The 10,763-nt window shown below is 50.7% G+C and overlaps 1 protein-coding gene across 1 annotated transcript; it reads right to left on the reverse strand.

The window, feature by feature from the left end:
- Positions 1-1,417: 1,417 nt before the first annotated feature.
- On the reverse strand, positions 1,418-10,291 carry CCKBR (cholecystokinin B receptor). The gene is made up of 5 exons (XM_019668338.1): positions 9,755-10,291; positions 3,595-3,846; positions 3,192-3,441; positions 2,708-2,880; positions 1,418-2,540 (listed from the first exon to the last, which is right to left on the reverse strand). Exons 1-5 carry the CDS (start codon positions 9,903-9,905, stop codon positions 1,999-2,001), a joined length of 1,368 nt encoding a protein of 455 aa, XP_019523883.1. The 5' UTR covers positions 9,906-10,291; the 3' UTR covers positions 1,418-1,998.
- Between the last annotated feature and the right edge of the window lie 472 nt (positions 10,292-10,763).

Below are 10,763 nucleotides of genomic sequence, written 5' to 3' on the forward strand. Positions count from 1 at the left end.
TTGTATCTGTAATTTTGTATTCTTTTTCTTTAAAAAGAACTCCAAATTTTATAAGCTCCGGGCCCCACAAAACTTGGCTACCCCTTGATGGCTATGGGTACTTTCCCAATTCTAGCTCAGTGTCTATTTCAACAGGGTCATCTCTGTCTTGCTCTAGTTTGCTGTAAGATCTTGAGCAGTTTTCTTTCCTGCTCTGGGTCTCAGTTTTCCCATCTGTTACAAGATGAAGTGTCAAGGAAGCCCTCTCCCAACATACTATACCTCTGACTATCCATGTATGTTCTCTTGGTGAGGTCATCTGTTCTTCCCTGTTTGTCACTGTGTGGGGGGGAGTGATGTTTCTGTCTCTACCTCTCTCTGGGGCTGGATCAGTCTTACAGTCAAAAGAGAGGCTGGGCTGTGGGACTCTCATTCAGGTCCAGGACCCCGCCCACATACACCCTTTGTCATTGCTGGCCAGTAAGGATGCTTGTATGGGGTGGAAGGCTTGGCCAGATTCTGCTACTAGAGAAGAGTGCATTTAAAAAATCCTAGGTTTTTTTTTTCTTTAAAGATTTTATTGGGGAATTGGGGGAGGGGAACAGCACTGGGGAATCAGGGGGAAGGGGAACAGACAAGTTGCTGTCGTTTTGTTCTTCAGTCTAGTTGTGGAGGATGTTGCTTCACTGGTCCAAGTTGGCACCATCATTGCACTCTTCCCAGGTGAGGCAGATCAGTCGCCAGCCTCTGGACGGCCACTCACGGAGGCTGCTGGCCACTCACGGAGGCTGCTGGCCGCTCACGCTGGCTGCCGGCTACACACCGTAGCCCATGGCAACCCACTGCAGCAGGGAACTGCAGCCTACGCCGACACCGGCGACCCACAGCAGCCCAGCGCCAGGTCAATCTTAGCTGTAGAGGGCAGTGTCACTGGCCCTCATATGTGGGATCCGAACCGGGGCCCTCTGGCGTCCCAAGCCAGCTCTTAACCAACGCGCCACTCAGCCGGCCCAAAAGGTCCTAGTTTTTAACTAACTCCTGTACCTTCTGTGTATCTATCATGGTCTGACCTCTGGTGTTTCAAACACACTTTGAATAAACTGAGTCTTATTATACAGTGCTTCTTTTATCTTTTCATTCAATTTTTAATAAGCATCTATTAATATAGTACCATAACAACGGCATCACTTTAGGAAAATACGCTCAGGAGTCATGATGTATTATGGATATCCAACCTCCCACCCTCATCCCTATTCCCAGCTACTCCGACACTGACGTGTAGGTGGGTCTGGGATGACAACCCAGAGAGAAGACACAGCCTCATCTAGCCTCAGACCATGGGCTTCCTGGCAGGGGGTCATGCTGTGCACGACCTGACAGGGAAGGTCACAAAATCCCATACTGCCTGACCTGCCCCCCAAAAAGTCCAGAAAGGAAGTTTAGGAGGAAGCCAAGCCATTTATTATTTCTTGAAGAGGTCAGGTGAGGGAGGAGGGGGCAGGGACACAGTATTTAATTGGAAAGGAATGAAGGGACTTTTCAGTGCAAACCAGCCTGTTGGTCAGGGATGTGTAAGATTGGGGTATTTCCAGAGCTGATTGGGGAAGGGCACTGTGAGGTCAAACTGGGAGCACCCTGGAGCATCTCAGGAGTCAGCCCCATGCCAGGCTCCTAAAAGAATTCGTGCCATTACTGTATGTGTAGGAGAGGCAAGTCAGCCATCGGAGTTCCCACTGTGTAGGGATAGTCCATTGCTAGGGACGCTGTGACTGGGTACGTCCAAGGTCAGTGCCATGTTTCTACATGCCATGTCAAGAGTGTGCCTGGTTTCCTGTGTGGGGTTTGGTTTGTTTCCTTTGTGTCAGATAAGCCACCTTTTCCTGTGCATTGGTTTTAGCTCATGCTACTGGGTGTCAGTATCTTGTGTCAGTTTTTGTCTGTGTGTCTTGTGCGTCTGCATGGGTCAGTGCTTGCAGGAATTGGCCTGTCCTGCCTCGGTTCCCACCCTGCCCCCACCCTTCAGCCAGGCCCCAGTGTGCTGATGGTGGTGTAGCTCAGCCTGGACAGTGAAGCAATGGAGGGGGTGGGAGGGTCCTCATCTGGAAGAGGCCTGGGGCGAGCTCGTGGTGGCCGGGGGCAGCAGCGGGCGCACGTATCCAGACAAGCCTGGCGAAAGCGACGGTGCATGAAGCAGTAGACCAGGGGGTTGACACAGGCCGAGGCATAGCTCAGCAAGTGGATAAAAGAAATGGGCGCACCTGAAAGTGCGCGGTGGGCACCAGGGCCGTCGAAGGCACGCCATGTGTTGGCGCTGTACACTGGCAACCAACAGAGGAAGAAAAGCACAACGATCACCAGCAACATCCGCACCACGCGCTTCTTCGCCAACAGCTTGGCTTGGGCTGGCTTGGGCTGGCCGGATCCTGTCCCGGGAGTGGGCGCGGTCAGCGCAGACAGCTCCAGCGCAGGCCGGGAACCAGGAAGCTGCACATAACAGCCATCGCCATCCTCTCCAGCCGGCCGCGTCTCAGGCCGGCAACGCCCGTTTAGATGGGCGGGACCTGAGCACAGAGAGTGGGCGTTCAGAGCAGACAGCTGAGTCCTTTCAGCCTCCGGCCCAACCCACACCTGACCCCCCATTTCCAGACACTCTTCTTTCTCCTTTCCGCCCCACCCATCCTAGGCCCTGCCCCTTTCCAAAGCCCCGCCCCTTATGGATTTCACCCACCTGTTCCCGCACCACCTGGCGGCCCTCCTGGGCTTCGGACTCGACTCTGGCTCTCGCTGTCACTGTCACCGTCAAAGCGAAGCCCTAAGTAGAGCTCGCGGGAGATAAGCCCATAGGCCACTGCCATAACTACACCGGGGATGAAGAACAAGAGCAGGAGCAGCAGTACCGACCTGGAGGCAGAGCACAGCAGCCATGCGGGTCTGTCAGCTATGATTACAGATAGAGGCAGAGCCAAAGATTGATGTTTCTAGGGCTGGTGGTGCTTAGGCCCTAGCGGTGGAAGTGGGATTCGGGTTTGCTGCTGGGAAGGGCTAGAACACCGAGGAGGGGCCCCAAATAGGAATCCAAGGGTGGTGGGTGCGGAGAGGGAATTGGAGTGGTAGTCCTTGGAGCAGCTGAAGGAAGATTCTGGGGAATGGTTCTAAGCATGTGATGGAGATGGAAAAGAGAATTTCCCGGAATAGGTAAGGGGCACCCTCACCAGGTTTGGCGAACCCGCGCACTGGGCCAGCGATGCACGCACTGCAGCACACGGGGCCCCGCTGGCTGCACAACAGTGTACACGGGGTAGGGCACCATGAGCAGTCCAGACAGCATCCATGTGGCCACGATCACACGAGCCGCGTGGGAGCGCGTCTGCCACACTCGAGCCTGCAGTGGTCGGCAGATGGCGCTGTACCGCTCCAGGGCGATGGCTACGAGGCTTAGCGTGGACACACTCACAGACACCCCTAAGCAAGGGAAGGGGAGGGGGTCACCTAGGAGACTTGTACTACACATTCACTAGTGTCACAGTCTCAACCCCCACCAAGAAACACCCTGATTTCTGGCAAGGATTTTAGAAGAAGAGAGGGACGAGGGGGCAGGGCGGTTGTCTCACCTACCCATGAGGTAGGCAACCGCCTTGCAGACGGCTGTGCCAAAGATGAAGGTACCCATGAGATTGGGCAGGAGAGTGAAGGGCATGCAGGCCACAGCCAACAGGAGGTCGCTGACTGCCAGAGAGAGCAGGAAGGCGTTGGTGACAGTCCTCAGGCGGCGGCTCAATCCCAGGACCACAATGATGAGCACGTTTCCTCCGACGCTCATCAGAAAGATCACTGCGTAAAGGGTGACCCTAATGGCCAGCTCCAATTCTGGGTAGGAAGAGGGAGAGGTGACCATAGCGGGTCCGGCCTCCACTCAGCCAGATCCTCCAATCCCACTTATCCTCAACCCCCACTACCCAGCCAGATGCCCTGCTTCCCAAGAACACCCCCAAACACACTCAGTAAATGGTGAACTTGAATCCCTTGCCCTTATAACTCCTTGAAGCTTAACTCTACCCTTAAATTGGCTTAACTCTACCCTTCCTTAAGAGATCCTGTCTCTAGATACAGAGAACAAACTGATGATAGCTAGATGATAAGGGGGTTGGGGGATGGGTGAGAAAGGTGAAAGGATTCGGAAGCACAAATTGGTAGTCACAAAATGGTCCTGGAGATGTCAAATACAGTAGGGGGAATAGAATCATTAATGTAAAGACTATGTAGGGTGTCAGAGGGGTACGGGACTTACAGGGGAGAATGACTCAATAGATTATATAAATGCCTAGGCACTGCACTGTACACCTGAAACTAATACAAAATAATATTTAATATATATATGTAATCCCCCCACACACACACACACAGGATGTAAAGTACAGCATAGGGAATATAGTCAATGGTATTGCAATAGCTGTGTACAGTGTCAGAGGGGTAATAGACTTGGTGGGGTTATCACTTTGTGAGGGGTGTAAATGTCTAATCATTACGTTGTTTTGTACACCTGAAATTAATAAAAAAAGATAAGACAGGTTATCCATTAGTCTTAACCAAATCACATGAATCTTTGAAAAGCCAGCAGTGTTCTCTGGTTGGCAGCAGAAGAGGAACTTCCAGAAACTTGAATGAGATTCGATACATAGATTGAAGATGGCTGTGGCTCCCTGAAAGATGGAGAAGGGCGCAGAGCAAGCACCTGAGAGTGGCCTCTAGCTGAGCGCAGTCTCTGGCTGACAACCAGCAAGAAAATAGGGACTTCAGTGCTACAACCACAAGAAAGTGTATTCTGCTAATAACAAGAATGAGCTTGGAAGCAGATTTCACCCCAGAGCCGAGACTTATGGCCTACATGCCTGTGAGCTAAGAAATGTATGTTGTAAGGAAAAAAAAAAAAGAAAAGAAAAGCCTGTCTCTTCTCAAGCTTTACTACAGATCTTTCCTTCTTTTTTGTAGCCAAAATTTTTGAAAGGGTTATTTGCATCTTTCCATTCACTCCTCAACCCATTACAATCCAGTGCCCCATTTGTCCACCCATCACTGTTAGGAGACTTCTTTCCAAGGTCACTGAGCTTTAACTGCTAAACCCAAAGGTCTCTCTCATCGGGGTAGTCTACCTGACCAGGTTGGCCTAAGCACCCCTGGTCTGGTCCTGGGATCAGGTCAGAGACAGGTCAGATCATGTCGTTAATTGTCTAAAAAAACCACCTTCACCTACTCTCTACTGCCAATAACCCATTAGCACGTCATCCAGGTTCTCTGAGAACTGCACTCTTCTTCCTTCCACCTCCCCCCTGCAATGTACCCACGTAAGCTGCTGTATGACTCAGTTTCTTGAAGGCATCCTGTGCACTCATGACTCCCTCCCTAGCTCATGTTGGTTTCTCAGCCTAGAAGCTCTTTCACTGCTCCACCCCTCCCCCCTCCACTGCCTCCTATCATAACCTTGTTTTCTGTATCTGGTGAATTCCTATTTACCATTGTCCTTATGACTCAGATCAAATGCCCCCTTTTCTGTAAGGCCTTTCTGGGCATCTCATTAGGAGTTAATCTCCCCTTCTTCTGACCCATGCATGTTCTTTACACATGTTTTTGAAATTTTTTACTTTCTGCCTTGTATTTTAATGATCTCCAAACATTCATTCCCTCTCATCAAACATTTACAGAGGATTCCCTTTATGCCAGGCACTGGGGACACAGGAGAACATGAAAAGAAGGAAGGGAACTCAGATATATAAACAGATGTTCACCACACAGTGTGATAAGGAGTGAGGTTCAGGATACACAGAAGAGTGCTGTGGGAAGTCACAGGAGGGACACTGGGTTTGCTGGGCACACAGAGGGCCGACCCCAGTCATTTGCATCACTGACTATTGTGAGATGGATATATCTTTGGGCCTCTATATCACAGCCAAGCAGACCTAGACAAAACTGAATTGAATTAAAGTGGCCTAGTTACCCATATCCATGGCCTCCACATAAGGGAGACTAGAGCTTGAAGGGAGAGAGGGCAGCGGCAGAGCCTTCCAGGTTGGAGATAGAGAAGGGCCCAGAAGTGCAATTTCCTCTTCCATCTTCCTATACATTGGCTGGCTTTTGCCTTAGCCCCCGAATTAAACTGTTTTCTCATAACAACCAACTTATTCAGAAGCTGTTGTAGACATGAAGTAAATGCTATTTACAAGAGATCCCCAAACTGAACCCAGCAGTGACATAATTTACTCAGAGCACACAACAAGTAAGGGGAAGAATCAGAACAGAGGCCAATCTCCAGTTCTGTAAAATGCTTTGCCTGCTACTGCTCCCACGCTTCTCTGTCATTCATCATACTACCTCCTTCTCCCAATCAAATCTCAATTTCAGTGACTCTTCCTCCCTCTCTGTTCTCTATCACAGCATTTCTCACTCTATTATGATGATGTTTAATTCTCTGTCTCACCCACTAGACTATGAGCTTCTTGAGGATGAGGGCAGTGTCCATCTCATTCTCCAGCATATCCCCAGCACTTAGCATCATGTCCCACACATAGGTGTTAACACATGCCCATTGAAGAATCCAGAATGAATCTCTGTTACTCTGCACACAAACGCACCTGCTTTGTTCTTCCTCATCCATCCTTCATCTCTGTGCCTCTAAAGCTGGAGCCTGCCCTCTCCTTTCTGCCTGTCTCTTTAGAGACAGAAGTTCTTTCTAAGTATGTGTGGACAGTATTTAAGTGAGCATGGATGTGGGAAGTTAAGGCCCTAAGATGCTAAGTGACATGCTAATCTGAGTGAAATAACTCAGCACCCAAGCGAAATAGGGAATATTTGAATCTTTGTGGGTAATATCTGAATGTGTGAGTAATATCTGGAGAAGGGTTGCTTAAGTGAGCAAGGGGAATATCAGATTATGTGCAGATAACAATAAAATGAAAATGAGTGTGTTTGAAAATGAGTAACATCTAAATGATGTGGGCAATATTAATGTGAGTGTGGGTGACATCTGTTTTTCTGTGGGTAGCATCTGCATGAACATGGGTAACACTCAAGTCTGTGTGGAGTATACAGAATAGTGCAGGTGATATCCAAATTTCTACTGGTAACACTGGAGTGAGCCTGGGTAACAAGCACCTGTGAGAGTAATATCTGAGTAAGCATGGCTAACAGGGTCTTTGTGGGTAACTTCTGACAGCCAGTGTAACATCTGACTGTGTGGGTAACAACAGCCAGATGAGAGGCCAATTCTTAATACCTGTGCTTTGAATCACTTCACATTGCGCTTTCTTAGGGTCCCGTGCTCTATTGACTGTCCCTGCTATCTTCTGCACCTTCAACCCTCTTGGACTTTCTTTCCTCTGTCTGACTTTTAAATATTGGCCTTCTTCAGGGTCCTGTCTCAGGACCTCTTTTCTCTTCATCCTACACAATCTTTGTATGATTTTATCTATTCCCATCATTTTCATTACCTCCTCTAGGCAAAAACCTTTCAAGTCTGTATTTCTAGCTCATACCTCTCCCTTAGGTTCCAGACCCCTGGGTTGAACAGTTTACGAGGTGACTGCACCTGAGTATCTCACCAGCATTTCCGCTCAGTGTGTTCCAAATTGAATTTATTATCTCCTCTCTCAAATCTGTTTCCGTTCCTTTGTTACCCTTCTCATTATATAGCGCCAACATCTATCCAATTGTCCAAGCCAGAAACCTGGATGTTACCCTGACCTCTTCCCACTTCTCCATTTCTTATAAATAGCTAAATTCTGTTGATGCCAGAAGTGCCTCTCACACATCCACTTCTCTCCATCCTTATTGCCGGTAACTTAGTCTATAAGCCAGTGTCATCTTTCACCAGAACCAGTGTAATATAATCATCTTCTAAAGTCCCCCCCCCCACCCCCCTTCCTTCCATGTCTTGCCTTCCCATCCATCCTCTACACTACAGAACAAATCCTGGCAGTACTACTGAAACTTCTAGTAGTTCCCATTGCCTTCAAAATAAAATGGACACTCCTTAGGTCTATACGGCTCTTTAGGCTTGCCTTCATCCTGAGTGTTCATTATTCCTTTCTTATAGTATATGTTTCAGGCATCCAGAAACTATGACACACTGAACAAAAGTGCCATGGATTTAAACTTTGGGCTTTTACACATATTGTTCCTCTGGTTGGAGTGGTTTTTGCCTTTTCTGCCATTCATTTGGCTGGCTTTCCCTCATCTTTTTAATTTTTATTCAGTTCATACTTGGCCTCCACAGAAGGCTAACTTTGATTTCCCAATGATAGGCTAGGCTAGAGGTGCTCCTCTTCTGTGTTCCCACAGCCCTCTCAAGGTACTTGGTGCTGCAATCCCCTGCTTACTTGTCTTTCTCTTCCACTAAACTGCGAGCTCCATGAAATAGGAACTGTGTCAGTTTTGATGTCTAGCACAATCTCTGGTCCAATAAACATTTGTTGAATAAGAAAAAATCTAAGCGAGAGTCTGTAAACAACTGGTATGAGAAAGCATGCATTCTTTCATGGGGTAAAAAAGTACTTGAATTATAATTTATTCCCACTTTCTCTTTTTGGGATTGGAATAATTTCCTTCTGCTTAACACCATTTCCTCTCCTGGAATCCCATTTCTTCCTTGTCTGCATAATAAACTCCAACGTCAAGACCCAGCTCCCAGGTTCCCTCTGTGAAGTTCTTGGATCCTTTTGGGTGCCCACAATTCGGACCCTCTTGTGGGTCTACCTATGCTGACTGTGATTTTTCCATTGGTTTTGTCTCCTCTCTGCACTTGACTATGTACCGAGGAGGGTCCAGACTGGGTCTAGTTCATCCCTATGTCCCCAGGGACTACAATAGCAGTTACCCAGGAAACTAAGGAAAGGAACGGTACAGGAAGAAGAAAATATATAACTTAAGCCAGGTCATCAAGAAAATGCAGATGTTGGCTGATGGGAAGAGTGAAAGTTATTTTGGGGACTGGGTAAATGGAAGTAGTCTGAAGGGGTGGTGGCACAAAGTGATGGGGTGATGCAGGGGCCAGCCAGGCTTTAAGACAGTGAAACCTAAGGAGAGGCAGGTTGGAGGGGTGGCTTGGAAGGGACTTGGAGACATTACTTGGTGACAGAGAGAGAAAGAGAGAGGGTTCAGACCTTGAGAAGAATTCCAAGTTGGGAGGCAGGAGGATTTGAGGACGAGTGAAATGGAGACAGGCAGTAGGGAGCAGCGCCCAGCCTAACTGAAGTTTGACGATCTCTTTGGGGAAGGTTGGGGTTGGGGACACGGGAGATTATAACTCTAACTTCCCACTCAGGCCTTCCAGAGTGCTCCCTTGCCCAAACGGCCCCCTTCCCCCCGCCCCCCCACCTCCAATCTTGCCTTTTTTTCTTTCTTTCCTTTTCCATTGTCGCTCTGTGAACTGGATGCAAAGGCAAAAGAGAGACCTAGAAGGACTGGCGAGAGGAGGTCCTTGCCTCTGTGTCTAGGAGGTGGCTGTGTATTGAGGAAGGTGCTGTGTTTGGGGGTGATTAGAAGCTCTCGGTATGACCAGGAAACCAGGGTGTGAAGGGGTTCTCACCAGGTAGTGTGAGCTGGGATCGAGTTTTATGAACTGAGGGGGACAAATGTGTCAGGGGAGCTGTCTGGGGACAAAGGGAGTGTCCTAAGAGGATGGCGTGGGCGTTTGAGGTGGCAGCGTGGAGGCAGTGGGGTCCTCTATCAGTGTTGTGGGGTGCAGTGAGAGGGAGCTTGTGGAGGAGCTTAGGGAGGCACCCACCTCGTGTCCCGGCTCCGCGAATGCGAGGGGGTTCGCAGCTGAGGTTGCCAGTACCGCTGCTGTTGAGGAGGGCCCCCCCTGGGCGGCACAGGGAAGCCCCTGGCCCGGGTCCGGATCCCGACACGCTCCGGTTCAGCTTGAGCAGCTCCATGGCCCTGGCCCAGCCGCCCCCTCCCTCGGCTCCGCCGGGCGGGCTCCCGCGGCGGCTCCACCTGCCCCGCCTGGTCCCGCCCCCAGCCTTGGCCCCTGCCCTCAGCTCCTCTGCGATCCCGCCCCGCCTGGGCTCGGGTCCCCCAAGCTCCGGTCCTCAGCTGTCCTGCCAGGTGATCTCTGTCCCCTCCCCCGCTCGGGACTTGCCCCCCGCGCGATTGTCCTCCAGGCTTGAGCCCTCTCTCCCCTAAAATAAACCTCTCCGCTCTACTTTTAGAGATTTCCTTCCCGCCCACTCCCCTTCACTACAGTCTCCGCCCCGGGGAATGAGAGAGAGAGAGAGAGAGATGGCAGGGTGCGGTGGGGGTTGGATGTGGATGGTGGATGGAGAGGTTGCGAGGAGGGAGGTTTCGGGGAGGGAGGGTACGAGGCGTGGGGGAGGGCGGGGCCGCCGCCGTGGGGTACGGCATCTTCCCCTGCAGGGTCGGGGGACGTGGAGGTGGAAACTGAGCCTGTGGCCGCGTGCGCGGTTACTGGCTTCAGCGCAGATGACAGCCCACACCGAACGCTGCGGTTACAGTGCTGTGCCGCAGTGGCTGCAGTGACCGCGACACTGTCGCCACCGTAGTTCTCTGTAGTGCCTCGCCGCGGGGCTGGAGTCGCACCTGCATCTGCCCCCGCACACCCTGCCTCAGGCCCGACACCCAGTCTTCCACCCAAAGCTCCCGAAGAGCCCTCAGCAGCGTGCGAGGATGGGGCGGGAGAGGCAGCATTTGACCACGGGGAACCCTGGCGGGGAACCGCTGCCGGGAGGAAGAGTCTGACTTGGGTGTTGAGGGTGGCTGGGGGTGGGGGGGTG

Source organism: Hipposideros armiger, unplaced genomic scaffold (assembly GCF_001890085.2).
Source record: "Hipposideros armiger isolate ML-2016 unplaced genomic scaffold, ASM189008v1 scaffold_525, whole genome shotgun sequence".
Taxonomy (NCBI): Eukaryota; Metazoa; Chordata; class Mammalia; order Chiroptera; family Hipposideridae; genus Hipposideros; species Hipposideros armiger.